Source organism: Labrus bergylta, chromosome 19, assembly GCF_963930695.1.
Source record: "Labrus bergylta chromosome 19, fLabBer1.1, whole genome shotgun sequence".
Classification (NCBI taxonomy): Eukaryota; Metazoa; Chordata; class Actinopteri; order Labriformes; family Labridae; genus Labrus; species Labrus bergylta.
This window is the reverse complement of record NC_089213.1, coordinates 13993915-14010785: the sequence shown is the minus strand read 5'-3', so window position 1 is coordinate 14010785 and position 16871 is coordinate 13993915. Positions and strand designations below refer to the sequence as shown.

The following is a 16871-nucleotide window of genomic DNA, read 5'->3' as shown; positions in this document are numbered from 1 at the left end:
CCAAAAACCAATATATCGTACATCTTACATATGGCTGGTATAAAAACAGACTATTTGTTTTGATGTATAATAGGTATATTATTAGCTATATACTGTAATTCAGTCCCCTTAGTGAGAAAGGCATTCAGGGGTGAGTATAAAAAAGTGTTTTTCAGAAGATTAAAGCTGCATGGCTCTTAGTCTCCAGTGCTTTCTTTTCTTGAGAACTCACACCGAAAGAATGACTCAAATATAGTCAAAGTAATACAGATGCATTAGTGTGTACCACCTTAGGTAAATTGAAAGCTGACATTACCCAAGACTACTCATTCTGCAAACACAAGAAAGAACATTTGAACCTTGTCCCAGCATGCCCACCCCCAGGGAGTCATAACTTTTCTTCTCTGCCTTCTCTCAGCTGACAAAACTTCATCATCATCATCATCATCTGTTTTTGAATTGCACAACACAAATACCTTGAAATGTCTAAATCTTGGAGCACCAATAGCTTAGCGGTTATGTCGTCTGCCCCATGTGCAGAGGCTATAGTCCTCGTCGCAGCGGCTGTGGGTTCGAGTCCAAACTCGGCCATTTGCTGCATTTCATCCCCCACTCTCTCCTCCGAATGTTTCACAAATACAAACATTTATTGATGTGCAATTTTTACAGTACAAGTAGAAAGAACAATAAACAAAGGTTATACACTTTTTTTTTTTGTCTTCTCCAGTCTACGACATAGCAGCATATTATGGCACTCCTCATAAGAGCATGAATCATCATTAGATCTGACTTATATATTTTTTTAAATTCCACCGCAAAACGACACAATCACATTACTGTGGTTCTGAATGGCCAGCTGATTAACAGAGACTATTTCACATCATACTATTTGGTGATTGTTTAACAATGATAGCCACAGTGAAATTAAGTTCTATTTCCTAACAACCATCAACGCTAATCCTCCCTTAAAGCTGATATTGACATTTGAATTCTGTATGGCTGTTTTTAACATTGCACAACACCCTCCTTCGCTCTCTCCTCCTGATCAACTCTCGGACAGTCTCTCCACCTTGATCACTGCTAACAAAAGAGAGGTGACTCCCTCCCATGTTTGTGATAGTCCTCTGTTTTAAAACACCGCCCTGTTCAACAGAACAGTTCAGATTCCGGGTTGTATGAAGCTACTTAAGGCCAGTAGGTGGCGTTGAAAAAAAAAAAAAAAAAAAAAAAATTCACATATTTTCTAGAGACAAATAAGTCCATCAGTGGTTCTTTGAACATCCCACGATGTCGGGAGAAGTACATCCACAGTCCATTGGTTTCCCATCAGGCATCATAAATCCTGTACGCTATAATGTCTTGAATTCCCTGAGGAGCACTGATGCTTGGCGGGAACACACAGTTTTGGGATGAGGTCAGGCACACAGTCTACCACAGTGATGAACATTTGACTGATAGTGTACTCTTGCAGCTCTTAGTCAGCAGGATGCTCTGGACATGAGCGATTCACCTCAAACCACTCGTCTATACACCTGAAACAGGAAAAGCAGCGGGTGTTAGAGAAGATATTCTCTCAATTTGAAACTTTGCAGAAACACAATATCAATTGGACTGATCTCCTCGAAAAACATTTTAATAAAATAATTTCTTCATATAACATCTTATTACCTTGTAGGCTATTTGTGTTTTTTCTTCACATACATTTTTGTATTACTTTGACACATGATTTTGCATTATTAAAAAAAACTGCTTGATGAAGGTGTTCATGAGCGTAAGATGGTTGATGCCTTTCTCATATCAGTCTGTTGAATTTAATGACAGGGAGCCTACTATGAGTGAAAGGTTAGCTTAGCATATCTAAGTATAAAGGTCGGAAACATGGGACTGTCTGGCTCAGTCAAAACATAACAAAAAAAAATTCCACCACCGTGTCAAAAGTTCACTAGCCAACGCATTCGGCTACAGCTTGCTTTCTAGATTTTTTTTCCACCTTTGAATATAGAACTAGCTCTTTTTAACTTCAATGCTAAGCTGAGCTTATACGGGATGTGTGGAGGAGTAGCTTCTTAAATAACTCATAGCAAGAAAGCAATGACCAAACATGTCAAATAATAACTGTTGTATTTTAAGTTGTAATCATGTCCAAGTATAAAATTGCAAATACAGCATTCACTACATGCGTCAATCAACCTCATAATTAGAATATATTTTCTTATAGCAGCTTCAAATGGTCGTCACATGTTTAAATGTGGTTACTTAGGTTACTGAAATATTTGTAATTTCTACAAATAAGTGAATTACAAGTGAAAATCCAGTGATGTCCGTATTAAATAAATAGTTAAAGAAATATCCTAATTTGCTCTGTTTAGAAGGCTAATAGTATCAATTCGTATGTGTGTATTTAGTCTATACCCTCACAAGCATGTTAGCTTAGTTTATAGCATGAAACCTGAAAACAGGGACACTAGCAGAGCTCAGTCCAAAGGTAAAAAAAAAAAAAAACACCTTCCAGCAACTTAAATGTTGACTCATTAACATTTCGTATCGCCTTTGTTTAATACGTAAAAAGAGAGACTCTTTCTTGGCAGCATATAAAGGGCACATGTTAAGCATGCAAAACTAAGTTAACCAGCCATTGGCAGGAACTTGATATTTACTGGAGTTAAAATTGAGACCTAGGCCTATACTCTTTAACCCTAGCAAAAGAAAATGTTATTACCTCTTACATTAACCAGAACTGGTAAGTCTTTCAAAATGCCTTTTATGCATTTGTCTGACTTTTACCAAGTACAATCTGTTAATTTGTCTGTGTGTGTGTGTGTGAGTGTGTATATGTGTGTGTGTGTGTGTGTGTGTGTGTGTGTGTGTGTGTGTGTGTAATCTTTTACCCTTTATGGTAGATACAGAGGCAGGGCAGCCTGGCAATGGTGTCCCCCTGCTCCAACTCGTCCAGGCAGATGGCACATTCCCCAGAGTCTCTGGACAAGATGTCCTCTGATAGAGACAACATGGAAAGAAACAAACTGAGAAAAGAGCCGCCTCGTACACAACACCATGCATCAAGAATTCTGTTCGTTCAGTTACTGAACCCTGTATAACCAGCTGTTTAACCTGTGGTACGTGAATACCTGGTGTCACCTGCGTACAAGTGAGGACTGGTATTCTCTGTATGAAGCAAAGGAGGTGACTTTTCAGTCTATATTGGGAATATATTGTGTTATTTAAGATTTAGTTTCACTTTGTAGTTACTGTTCATTTAAAACTAGTTTGATGGTAAATTTGAATGAGTCATAGAAAATTGTGTCGCCGATCAGATGAACCTTAGATCAGTCAATAACGACTTGTTCTTTTGTGTGACAATTTAACCAGCATATTTACCTATGACAGGACCTAGTGTCAATACCTGGGGCTACATGCAAACCCGAGTAGCAGCTTTGAAGCTATTCATAAGCATAACATTATGTAAAGATATATCAAAATTGCCCAGAGACGTGTTGATTTGATAAGTTTCCCTCATGCTCAGACACAGTTTACTTATGAGTTGCATAAGTTCCGTTTTATTTATTTTTTATCAGTAGCATGCATGCCACTGGCGGAGTGTGCCAACTCAAAAAGTGTGCATGTGCAGATCTCTGCTCAATAAAGATGAGGACTAACCTGCTCTTGTTTACCGACATGCAACACTGTAATGTTTCTAACTGCAGGAAGTGTGTGTGAAATCTATCTGACAACAGACAAAATGTGTTTCCCTTTCCAGTATATGCACATGTAGGTGCACGTGCACTATACCAGGTGCTCACACACAGCTGTCTACTCTCATGTTGGTGTCTGTGTTAATGTACTGCTGCAGACCTTATAGGACCTTTGTCTATTTGTCTAGTAAGTGCGGGGAGTATTTCTGTGGAAAATTCTGGAAATATTGTAACAATCTCATAAGAAGCACTTATAAATGTACAGACTCTTACATTGATTAAAAATCATCGATTTTCTGCTTATCTGCACTTCTGGTGAGATGCCAAACCTCATTTCGTTACTCTATACTTGTATATGTGTAATGACAATAAAGTTGAATCTCATCTCATCTCATCATCGAACAAACTGATTCAACTTTTATCAAGGAATGGGAGACAGGATGTAGATAAGTACACTTTTATACTGCGTTTAAGAACAATTTTCATGTACCTCACTGCTTCCATTGAGTTCTATTTTACTCCTTGTATTACCAAAGATAACAATACCTTCTACTCTATTACAAAACTCAAGTGATCTTATAAGATATCTAACAAACTGCCATTGTTATAGGAAAAAAAGCTTGAGTGGATAAAATTAGGTATATTAAAATTAAAATAAACCCTTCAAGACCCTTCAAAAATGATTTGAAGATTAATGTGATGATATACAAGATTTAAGGTCAAAATAATAAATTAAAAACGTCTTCCTTTGTGTTTAAACTGAGAAATGCAGGACGCGTTCACATTTCAGAGCTCTTAGAATCTTATAAATGAATCGATCTATAATGGACAGTGACTGTGATGTGGGATGCAAGTAGACATGGATTTCTTTGGCAGGAAAAACCTTGGGGAAACATTGTGAAATGTATTGATATAACTGACTAGAGACATTGTTTTGCATATTAAATACTTTTACATTCGTGTACTTATGATAGAGTATTTTATTTGCTTACTTATTACCATACTTATATAGCCCTTTTATGGTCTTTTGACCACTCCAGTGCTTTTACACTACATGTCACATTCCGGATGCTATGCATGACACTCAGTATTAAGTAATCCCATTCATACACATTCACATGGCGATGTTTCTGCCATCAGGAACAATCTGAGGTTCATTGACTTGCCCAAGGACACTTTGTGGACTGCAGCAGCCACTGTCTCTACCACTGAGCCTCAGCTTACAACTGGACTGCAACTTTTGTAAAAAACAAAACTCTTTCCTACACTTAACAGTGTCATCATTCTGTTTTACACAAACTTTTGTATGTTTACTTTGAAAAGAATGTAAGATGAACCGAGGAATAACAGCATAAAATGGACCACCCCCCCATCACCCCTCCGATTTCTTACTGTTGTAGGTGAGGTGCGTTTTGCTGAAACACATGAGCAGGTGCTTCTCGATTTCATCTGCTGCCATAAACTTGGAGCAAAGAGGACAGTGGAAACCTGTGTGGAAAACACAAAAACAAGAACACGCTATAACTTCTGTGTTTTTATTGATATGTAAACAGGGCTGAGGGCGTGGGCGTGACCTTACAACCCCATGGACGTTCTCGCTCTCTGTCTGCTGTAAACAATCTGTTACAATCTGCTTAGCTAATCACATAATCTTCAGGTGTCATTTCTCAGAAACAAATCTGACTCTAAACACGTTCTCAAGCCGAGATGTATTTATTGCATATTTTATTGCCCTCCATTAATCAATGAAGTAATTTATTAATTCATAATTTGACACAGATACACATGGTCTGAGCCTCTGCATCATCTTAGCTGCACATGTGTGCAGCGAGAACTGAGATACGCTGACTTCCTGTTAAATATCGTAACACCTCACTTGAGGAAAGAACTACAAATGCATCAAATATTCAGTATTATGCAGCAATAATCTCTGTTTCTGGGGTCACACTAATTCTTCATGTAAAAGGGTTACAAACATTGTCAGACCTGCAGAGTCATATAGACGTGCAAAGGTTATTGATGACTGTAATACTGACTGTACTTCCTCATCAGGGAAATGACCAATGCCAGTACACCAACAGCATTTAGGATTTAGAGAACACTATAGAATTAGGTTTAAGAACTTACTCTACAATTGACAAGGATATTTGAGCGTTGAGAAAGCACTTTTACATGACTTTCAGTGCCTAATGTTGTGGTCTTGTCACACCAGTCTGTGTGTGTGTGTGTGTGTGTGTGTGTGTGTGTGTGTGTGTGTGTGTGTGTGTGTGTGTGTGTGTGTGTGTCAGGCAATGTGTAACCAGCAGGAAGCTCTTATCTGCTGACCTACATTATGCACTCTTCCCTCTCAGTGAAAAACAAGCCATTTTTCGAAGACAGGAGGAAGGCATAATAAGGCAGACAGCAGAACAGTTGAGTACAGAAGAGACACCTGTGGCTACAATAAAACTACCGAAGTGCTGAACAAAGAGTTCAGTCATCACACTGCTATTACCATTTGGTATCACATGTCAAATGGAAAAATACAAACTAACTAACTTTGACAGGAACGGTGACGCATGCTATACAGAGTGTAGTGTCAAAAGCCTATGGTCCTATGGTACGTGAAATAACATGTTGACTATAAATCAAACACAGTGTTGTCAACCATTAAAAGTGATGCAAAATATATTGACTTCCATATGCACCACTAGGCCTCTACTTTGAGTAACAGGGACAGAGTGTACTTCAGTGACAATTAGGAAATCGGCAAACCCAAAACAATCATAAATGTCCTGAGTATAAACATATTAATATGAGCATTGCATGCTTCTTTCCAGATGTTTTACGTGGTATGTTATACATCTTTGTTGATTAGTAAGATTACTATCTTACCTCCGAGCAGGTGAGGGGACAGGTGAGCAGGCAGGGAGCCTATAAGCAACCTGTGGCCTTCAGGAGGCAGCTGGCCCTCGTCGTCACCATCCGTGCCATCGAGGCTCTGATTGAGTACGTGTGATCCTGACCTGCCGCCAGCCGGTATACTGAGCCCGGAGCTGGTCGGCCCACCTCCTGTATACCGGATCCGCGGGCCATCTGGTCCATTGGTGTACCTAAAACCCGCAATCCTTTCCCCTCCGCTGGAGTTCCCAGATGGGAGATCGGAGCTGGAATAAGCCCGAGTTCTTCCATCAAATCCTGTGCTGCTCTGTTTGGCCCCCATGCTGTATCAGGCGTACAGCCTTGGGTTTTTTCGTGCACTTTAAAGTTCTTAGCCAAGACACATGGTTACAACGAGTTTTTAGGAAGTGCCAGCAACAAAGGAAATGCAGCGTTACACGCGAACAATCATAAAGTGACCGTGATCCAACAATTCAAAGTTTCATGGAGCGCTCTGTGCGTAAAGTGCGCACTCACTGACGCATAACTTGATTACACAAATTTCCAAGTGGTGTTTTTTTCTTTGCAGAACCCTTCCCCTTTAAAAAAAAAAATGATAACAATGGTTAAAATAAAGAAGATAAAATCTCTTCAGCTATGAGTCTTCAGTTCAACATCTTCAGACGAAAACAACGGCGTGAACATTGACCCACAGCCCATCTGGTTCAAGTTTGTTTTTGTGCTCAACTGTGGCCGTCTGGAAAGAAAAATAAAAGCAGAGATTGCCCTCCTCCCTCTGTGAGTCAGTTCGAAAAAACTACCCGTCTTTGACCAGGAAACGATAAATACGCTTTCAAAGTAAAACCGGTAAGCGCGGCACATACGGAAAAAGTTAGGACAGAAATGAGGAAGTTCCTACTCTTTAGATTTTAAATCTGTCTTTAGGGTACCCATAAACTATGTTGCAAAACAAGTTCAATAAAAGTCTGTTTGCCATTGCACCTGTTTCCTTCCCATTCTTCATTTAGGATCATTTTAAATCCAGTAGGTGAATTATTGTAGGCAACTACAACTTTTATTGTAGACTACTTAAGGACTACCGTACTTAAATATTGCTATTGCATGCTAATTAATCAATCAATCAATTAATCAAGCAATCTGTATTTGTATAGCGCCAATTCCTAACTAATGTTATCTCGAGATACTTTTAAAAAGCAGGTAAAATAACTTACTCTTTGTTATTTATTAGTACAAAAGAGCAGGTAAAACACCTTACTCATTGTTATTTATAGTCTATGCTATATGCCTACTTGTTCACGGTCACCTGTAACAGATTTCTATAAAACCTCCTGTGATGGTACATAACCTGCATTTACAAAGACTTAAAGGACCCGGGGATAATTTGCTATATATGCATGCATGTTTAATGTCATTTCTGCAAACTCAGTTGCTTGTGGTCAATAAGAAAGTGATTACTGAACCGTATTCAATTTTTTTTTGTGTGTGCTTTTACTTTGAAGGCCACAGCATGATTTCCTGTCTGTGGTTCCCTTCTTACCTTCAGCTTGACGCAGAACTGAGTGGGCGCGTCAGGTGGCGCGTGACGTCAACCCCAGTAACACCAGCGGGCTGTTGGCACAGCAGCAGGTCACCAGTCCACTCTGTGATATGAAAAGCTCTCCATGTTTTGCGCCCTGTGTTCCATTAACTTCAGGCCTTTACGCACAAGAAGACACACGCCTGCACGACACTCTGTTCACACGTTTATTGAACAATTTCACACAGAGGACAAACAGAAGATACACTGCATTATAAACATTCAAATAGGCAATAAAGAAAAACATTTACAAGCCAAAATAAACGGGCTAAGGAGGAACCTCTGAAACAGTCTTGAATGTGTATCGAGTGGGGGACAGCAGCGGGGACTAAAGCATAGCAGTGCACTGGATGTGACACAAAACAACACACTGTGAGATAAGAGATTACAGGGTAGGCAGAGGGTGCCTGTCAAATATTTTCTCTTTCCTGTGATATCACACAGGGGTTTGGGTGTGCACTCTTTAAATTTATGATCAAGAGAAACCTTGAAAGAAGCTATGAAATCATAACAATACACGCAAAAGAGGTTTCGGCTAGCTTTAGGAAGCTTTCTTATCAGATTGTGCCAAGAAAGGAGGGCAAACTGTGAACCACCAACAGCCAGGAAGGAAGACTACAAGATAGAAGAACTATGGGTGTCATGTGACAATGAGACACCCAAAACAGGGCTTAAACTGTAGCACGGGCCTTTGTTGTGATAGTCATATGATAGAAACATTGATTTAAATGTGACTCTAGGGTCTTTGAGGGGCTGTGCTGAGAAAACTTTAAGAGACGCACCTCCAAAATGATCCATGCTACTTCAAGCTGCACACTTTGATTTAAAAGTCTAGGGCCAATGTGAAAACTTATTTTGAAACCTATACAACATTTCTTTTTTTTTTACATGTTAATCATCTGAGAACCTCTTTTTTTTTTCTCCCTCCCCTCCTTCTCTCCCTACGTGAGGTGGAAAATGATAACCCTTTCCCTCCCCTCTCCATTCACCTGTGTCACTCCCACCGACGTCTCACACAGCCACAAACTGTCACTTTTCACTACAACTCTCATTTAGCTCTCATGTATCCTCCCTGTCAACAGGCAGGCAGAGAAGTAGGTTGATTCTCACATTCATCTCTGAAGCCACGGGGAAATGTGTGTATTGTGGCGACATCTGACTGTATTTCTGCATAACAAAGCCAGCTGAGGCCCATGTATTGCTGTGCGGTGGAACTTTAACTAACCAGGGGGTGAATCATTATGACACTCGTATCATACATGGCTGCTCCTCATGTAGCCTTTTTGTGTGTATGAGAATGTGTGTGTGTTTGGTTTGTTGGGGGATTAAAACAGTGCAACAGAGTGCACTCTTTGGGAAGCAAAGCCACTTAGACATTCAAAAACATGGTGGTGCATTTTTAGCGAGTTGACTGCAAGTATGTTCTGTGTGTGTTTATGTGTGTGTGTGTTTTCATTAGAGTGTTGTTAAGTATTTGGACGCCCGAGTCGAGGCTCATAGCAGCTCTGCCCCAGCTGCAGGCCTCATCACTGCTGGCTGACCCCCATCTGCTGGTGGTCGGGCCCTGGTTCTCCCTCCATGTCAGCGTGGTAATGCTCGAAACTGTCGTCCTCTATATCTGGAAGGCCCAGCAGCTGGTAAGGGATGAAGGTTGTAAAGTTAATATGTCTGTATTTGCAAACCCACATTTGTTTTCTGTCTTATATGAAGGCAGCTTAATGAGGCCTTGTTTAAAGTATATGTGCAAACAAACATTCAGCACCAGGCAGAGCACGTTTAAAGGTGTTCTAGAGATAAATAGTTCGATATGTTTAGTTTAACTTACTGTGCATCCAGTTAATTTATTCAGGGAAAGTAATTAAGAACAATTTTGTTGTACTTATACTTCACTCGAGCAAATCAACTCAGAGCTTCTTTATACATTTGCTCCACCTCAGTTGGAGAGCACATTATATTTTTCCTCTACATTAAAGTAATGCAGTTAATGCATGCATATCAATAGTGTGTACACTAATCTAAAAGGTCACATATTAATCTCCTTTTCAAGTTTAAATAAGACCTGATACACCCTGATCCTGTACTTGATCATGCCTATAAACCCCTTTATTTCAGCCCTGCTCAGAACAGGCTGTTTCTGTGCCTGTAGCTTTAAATGCAAGTGAGCTGTGTCTGACCACGCCCCCTCTCTTGGAGGGTTTGGGTGGCCTTCTTGCACCATGCTCAATTTTTTACGGTGAGAAGGCAGACTCAGAGGGCAGAACAAACACCCAGCTGTGGGAGTGTCACCCACTTGGGGGAGGGGTTACCGCCCTTTGTGATGTCATGAAGGGAAAATCCACCTGTTTGAGCGCACATTTTCTGAAAAGTGAAGCTTGCAGAAGACAGAGAGGATGGACTTTTCTCATAAGTGGAGGGGTTTGTAGACAGACTAGGGACACATATTAGCGTTAGAAAACCATGGTGAAGTATATTTTGCATAATATGTGACCTTGAAACCATTTGCATGAAGGGTACTTTTACTTTCTGTACTTTGCATATAATTTGGTGTTAGAACTTCCTATCTGCGATACTTACTAGTAACATATTTGAACACAGGTCTTGTATTTGTATCATAGACCTGCTGTTTCTACACTGCAGTATTGCTTTACCGATCATACACTTAGAAACAACAATCCCTCATAATGCATTTTTTAAAATATTATTTTTACTCCTAAACAAAGACCTTAAATGTAGTCTGCTGTAGTCATTCTATAGACAGCACAGACAATGTTAAAGCTATAGTACACAGAGGAGGCTTTTATTTCTTAATAAAAGACTGGAAATGTAGAAAACAGCCAGCTTGGCTCTGGTCAATATGAACCTGGCGGTTTTATGAGGGGCAATGTGCTGGAGTTTTTTTTTATGGCAGATTGAGGTTACTTCCTTGTTGGCCAGAGCCAAAGGAAGCATCTGCTATAAGGATATAATAATTCTATTAGAGAGCTTCTGATAGGCAAATGCATATCCTATGGCTTATTGTGTCCCCTAGTGTTTAGTTTTTATGCTTAGCCAAGCATGCCTGTAAAAGGACTATATTTGATCATATGAGGTTTAAATCAGTGTTTCAGTTGTTGAATCCACCCAATCCTGACACTGATGTCTGTTAAAAACACATAACACGATGTGCTTATTACAATCTGACTTCTTTATTGAGAACAATACCTCAATAATATCGTTATTAATGGCTAATTAAAATGTTTTTTTGCAATAAAAAATATGGAAGCTTCATAACGATACCCTACACCTTTACACCTATTTTGATTCTAAAAATGTCAATTCCACTAAGTGATTAATATTCAACAAAGAGCTTAAGGAAGGAAGACTCCAAAAGACTAAGTTAGCTCTTCAAATTGAAGGTGCATGGAAATAAAACGACGACTACATGTCAAATAGACTAGAATCTTGTGAGAATCCTTTTGCATATTCTCCATTACTTTATGTATTGCCAAAATGAAGGCAACATTAAATGGTGATAACTCTGGTTGAGGTCGGCATGTTTGGTCCGTACCAAAGAGAAGAACACGCATCAGGGTTGTAATAGACCAAAACAGACACAACAAGCAGACGTTGCTGCGCCTTGGTTCATGCAGTGTGTCAAAGAAAAGTGTAACTACAGGGAGCGTCGTGCTTTCGTTTCCTTACAGGCCTGAAGGACGTGAAGACCTTCTCCAGCACCTCCAGCAGAGTCTTCTTCCCGCAGGAGGAAATGTAGTCCTGGGCTAGCTGCAGGAAGGGAAGGCAGTCCTCGCTTTCACTCCACACGTGCTATGGACACAATCAGAGATTCACACACACAAAAACATGAGCAAATGTAAAAGGAGGTGTCATTCCAAAGACACTTCAACCAAAATCCTGAAATAAAGCTGGGTCAGGGGCCATGGTGCATTGGAAAACTAGAACAAAGCAATTAAACCAGATTAAGAGATATTTCACCAAAGACATGCAGTAAACAAAGGACACACAAACATCCTGAACATTTGTCAAAAGATGTTTAAGGAGAAGAAAAACCTCACTATTAACGAAATGATTGAAAATTAATTCCTGAGCAAGAATTATACAGTGTCATATCAGAGGTTCCTATCAATCTACATGTGTATTGAAGAGGTGCATCATACTGACTGGTTACTGGATATGAATCAATACTTCATTGTTACCTTACCAATAATTAAATTGTTTGACACTTTCATTAATGATTGTACTACTTATGTCAGAAATGTCGGCACACCTAAGGCCATTAAACAGTGTTCATTATGTTGTAATACTTTGACATAAAAGTCTACTTCCTCATTAGTGCAGGTTGACAGGCGTCTTGCACAGGAGGAGTTTTAGATCAACTTTACAACCATTTCCCCTTCACTTACTGTAAGCATTGTTTGATTGGACTCAAAGGCTATAGATTAGATTGTATGTTGGGAAGTGATTTGGGGCTTCTGACCTAAAGTGCAACTTGACCTGAAGCATAAAAGAGGATGAATTGTTTTCAGTTAACAGTAAAAAACAAGTTGTTTTTTTTTTAAACCTAGTTGTGACATTTAAAAGAAATTAAATTCCTTATATTCACGGTTAAAGGAACTATTAGGGGTTAAAACCCTGATAAAACCGGAGTTACTGAGCTTGGCATCAATCACACTATAGAGACTTGTTATCTAATATAAAGCCACCCTAGATTGCACCCTCCTGGCATCCAGCACCACTGTAAGGAATCTGGATGATATATTAGATCTGGATGTGTTCTTCAGCTCCCACATACAACAAATTTCACGGACAGCCTTTTTTCTCCCACGTAACCTTGCAAAAATCATGAACATCCAGTCTCAAAATGTTTCAGAAAAGCTATTCCATGTATGTGTTGCTTCTTGGTTGTGTTATTGCAATTCCCTGTTATCAGGCTGCTCTGATAAGTCCCTAAAGACGCTTTGGCTGGTCTAAAACAGCACATGTACTAACAAGAACTAGAAGAAGAGATCACATGTCTCCCATATTAGCTCATCTGCACTGGTTCCTTTAAAAAACTAGAATAAAGTTTACATTCCTTTATTAGGGGCTGAAAAGCAGGACGCTTTTGAAAGGTCAGTAGTTCAATTCTGAGCTTCTCCAACATGTCAACATGTTGAAGTATGTTTGTGAAACATTCTGAACCCCAAATAGACTACCATGGGGACAGGGTACACAGAGCTTCTTCTCTGTCCCCTCTCTCTCTCTCTCCATTTGTATTCATATATGTTATATTAATGCATGTTTCTAAGTATTTCTCTTTCCAGGAGTTTTAGCGCTCTCTCGTCTTGCAGATTCCTGTCAGTAGTTGTTGCAGATAGCCTGCTGCCCTGGACCGGCTTGTCCAACTTATTCTATTAGCCCGTTTTTCTACTTTAAAGTTAGGCAATTCTTAATTATCTCGACATTTTTTTGTTGTTTGCACAATGTTGCATCTCTGGAAAAATCTAAACCTGGCCTATATGCCTAGTGTCATGAAATAACTTCAGTGAGATATGTGGTTAAGTAAATAAAAACGGATTAATTGATGGATAATTGAAATTCAAAGCATGAAGAACACCCCTTAAAACATGATAAAAGAGGCTTGTTTAATCAGCTAAGGTAGAAAATCCAGTGGCTCCCACTGATCCCAGGTATAATTTGGATAAATGAATGGTTTGTAATGAGGTAATCAAACAAGAATTAAAAGTACCTGAATTAAATTATGAATTAAATATATTTTAAAAGTAAGAAATATTTAGGGATATGGTTTTAAAATCTGTGGTGTGTATTCTGTGTTTCATGAGTCATTAAAAGTCATGTGAATCAGCCACAGAGAAACATTTATTCGAAGTTGTGTAGACAGGCCTGATATTGAGCCCTCATGCTGGGACTGCTGAGGGATGCTTGTTCCAGTCTGACACTGATGGATGGACTCACATGAGGGTGTGCCAATGCTACACCACCAAAAACTCATCTTTCAGCAGATCTCACAGAGCAAATCATGTGGCTCTTGTTTTTGAGCTGCTAAACATTGTGTCACATGACCCAGATGACTAAAAACTACTGGCACTTAGTCTGAATGTGAAAATGACAGAGGTGGAAACACTGATGTGTAGCTGGCTGCGCTGCTATTCTGTTAGAACTCAGCTCACAGCACCCTCTAGTGACAAAACAGGGCAGTGATTCACAGAGTTGAGGACAAAAGATACAGTAAACAGGGAGAATGCCTTGTGTGTATGAGAGAGGGAAACAAGGAATGAGAGAGACAGTATGTCAGATGTCCTGTTGATACTTGTATTGAAAGTAATTCGATCTTTAGACTCCTGCAGAGTCAGGGAGTTATTGTAGCTGATTTTAGAGCACACACCAGAAGAGTGCGTTTGTGGTCATGTAAAAGTGTGTGAGTGTGTGTACATGAGTGCAACATTTGGCATGCATAAGATCCAGCAGCAGGAGAATGTGGAGGGTTGAAAGTGAGATAACTAAGAACTACACCATGATGTAATAATACTACATCTTGTGTGTAGCTGTGTTATGTAACACTCTGCTATGTTTTCCTTCTCTGTCATTATGTTCTTTACGGGACACTTTGACTATGCAGGGGGGCTGGATTCACAAGTTTATATTCCATCTGCAGTCATGGAAAGCCCCTAAGAAGCCTTTCTGTGCAATCTGTGGGATGGACCAGGCGATTCCTGAAAACACATAACACATGCACGCTTGGTGTGACATAATGTGTTATTGACTCTACAGATGCTCTGGCTCCTGGGCCAGCTCCATCTTCACCCCGCCCTTAGCCTCTGTCACTGAGCCGGAGGAGGGATTTCTGGCCTCATGAGACCCCAGCCCTCCCATCACATTGTTAGGATATAGATAGTAAACAGTGTCAAAGAAATCTGAATGCTGCAGCAATGAAAACACTGAGTGTGCTCCCTTCTGTAGTTTGGGGTTTCAAAACTATTCTAAATTTCCGGAGTTTCTGTTTAACAGATGCAGAACAATCACATTGGATTTAAGACTCTGATGTTGCTAAAAGGTTACAGGACCAAATAACATATTGTGCTGTCTTTATTTGTGTCCAGGGTTTCATTATAACATCTAGGGTTCAGTCCTGGATCAGAGCAGTAAAACTTTCACTAGTAACAAAAAATACTTGAAAAATGCAACCCGAGTTATTGAGACTACTTATTTCATGTTTGCAGAAACTAAGCCTCTTGCTCCAAATAAATATGTAGGCCTATGTTAACTGTGGACAGAATTATCCAGTTTGATTTACAGAATGATCTGGATTTGAGATTTAGCGATCATTAGAACTGATTGAGAAATAATTAAATGACACTGAACAGAAATCCGATCATTTTCTATATCCATCCAGCTATGAGCCTTAATTCATTGCGTAGGTTTCAAATGCAACGTGATTAACCGTAGAGCTTTTATTTTGAAAGTAACTGGCCTCTTTTTTTTTTATTGTAACCTGGTTCTCGTGGTGTTGCGGGTGGTGCTGAGTTCAGAGGGTTATCGCAGTTGATTATAATGGGGGAAAAAAAAAAAACAGCATCGGCAGAGAGTGGGAGGGTGCTGCGTGTGGATTCAAATTAAAATGACATCATCCTCCATTTTTTGCCCGAAGCCTCCCACCCCTCCTCCCAATGTCCATTAGCTGGAAAACCGTGACCAAGCGGGACAACCCCACCTCCTGCGCAGCCCCGACGCACCTACGATAACGCACACACACACACACGCGCGCGCACACACACACACACACACACGAACCTACACACACACACACACACACACACGAACCTACACTCACAGCTTGAGGCCCTGCAGAGGCTCACTTACGAAAGTGTCGGTGCCGCCGGGACACAGTACGTAGAAGGAGACGCCGGGCTCTGCGTAAAAGTCCAGCCGCCTCTCGTCGTCCTCCTCGGCGAAGATGAGGTCGAACGGGTTACCGGAACACCACTTCTCCGCCGCCTCCACCAGATGCTTGAACTCCATCCTGTGTGATCCGGTCTGCGGTGTCCCTGGCTCTGGAGCTTGATCTGGATCTTTCTGGCCGTCACGGCGATGATGCTTAAGACGCAAAAAACAGCTGATCGGACAGCAGCATCAGCAGCCTCCACTACCGCATCTCCTCTAAAGCACTGTGTGCATGGCCCGGGAACACAGATAACACTGCTGGTGCATAGAGTGTACCGGTTCTGGTGCTCATCCGTGCTCAAAGCCCCATTCCTCTCTTCCTCCTCACGTTATGAAATCAAGCCGTCGGTCGCATATGCATACGCAGGAGGACGCTGGAAAAAACGCGATGACGAACAGTGAAACCGGGCAGCCGTCCATAGTGTATGTGAGAGGCTGTATGGGCCCACACCCAAAGATACTATTACTTAAAGATTCTGATATCACGATCCAATCCCTGTGGAAATAATTAATTTGATGTGAATAATACAACATAGTGAAGTTGATGCAACAAATGCCAATCACTGCAATATGGTATTCGCCTATATTTGGCTGAGAAAAACAACAACAAAGTAACCATGAACTAGGAAATGACCTCTACATGCCGACTATTATTAGAAATGATATTCATTTACAAATAAGTCATGGATGTTTGCCCAAAAAAACACATAAACAAATAAATACATATTAAATTGGAAAAAACACACGTAGGCCTATTATATATATTTGTTTTACAAACATTGCAAATTTACCAGATATAACAAAAA

The 16871-nt window shown here is 40.2% G+C and overlaps 2 protein-coding genes across 2 annotated transcripts; both read right to left on the bottom strand.

Annotated features, from left to right (window-relative positions):
* Window positions 1–232: 232 nt before the first annotated feature.
* LOC109990896 (E3 ubiquitin-protein ligase ZNRF2) lies at window positions 233–7322 on the bottom strand. Its single transcript, XM_020643165.3, has 4 exons — window positions 6546–7322; window positions 5064–5159; window positions 2868–2973; window positions 233–1511 (listed from the first exon to the last, which is right to left on the bottom strand). Exons 1-4 carry the CDS (start codon window positions 6871–6873, stop codon window positions 1454–1456), a joined length of 588 nt encoding a protein of 195 aa, XP_020498821.1. The 5' UTR covers window positions 6874–7322; the 3' UTR covers window positions 233–1453.
* A 958-nt stretch (window positions 7323–8280) lies between these two features.
* mturn (maturin, neural progenitor differentiation regulator homolog (Xenopus)) lies at window positions 8281–16426 on the bottom strand. The gene is made up of 3 exons (XM_020643197.3): window positions 15985–16426; window positions 11809–11931; window positions 8281–9761 (listed from the first exon to the last, which is right to left on the bottom strand). The coding sequence occupies exons 1-3, from the start codon at window positions 16141–16143 to the stop codon at window positions 9654–9656; spliced, it is 390 nt and encodes a 129-aa protein (XP_020498853.1). The 5' UTR covers window positions 16144–16426; the 3' UTR covers window positions 8281–9653.
* Window positions 16427–16871: the final 445 nt, after the last annotated feature.

Bases quoted from the DNA above. Each gene is read 5' to 3' on its own strand.
- LOC109990896 (XM_020643165.3), bottom strand. From the start codon at position 6,873: ATGGGGGCCAAACAGAGCAGCACAGGATTTGATGGAAGAACTCGGGCT. The intron at 5,160-6,545 runs GTAAGATAGTAA...TTTTCCACACAG, and splicing joins GTCCCCTCACCTGCTCGGAG to GTTTCCACTGTCCTCTTTGC. The intron at 2,974-5,063 runs GTAAGAAATCGG...TGTCTCTATCAG, and splicing joins AACGCACCTCACCTACAACA to AGGACATCTTGTCCAGAGAC.
- mturn (XM_020643197.3), bottom strand. From the start codon at position 16,143: ATGGAGTTCAAGCATCTGGTGGAGGCGGCGGAGAAGTGGTGTTCCGGT. The intron at 11,932-15,984 runs GTAAGTGAGCCT...TTGTGTCCATAG, and splicing joins CCGGCGGCACCGACACTTTC to CACGTGTGGAGTGAAAGCGA. The intron at 9,762-11,808 runs GTAAGGAAACGA...ATCCCTTACCAG, and splicing joins TCTTCACGTCCTTCAGGCCT to CTGCTGGGCCTTCCAGATAT.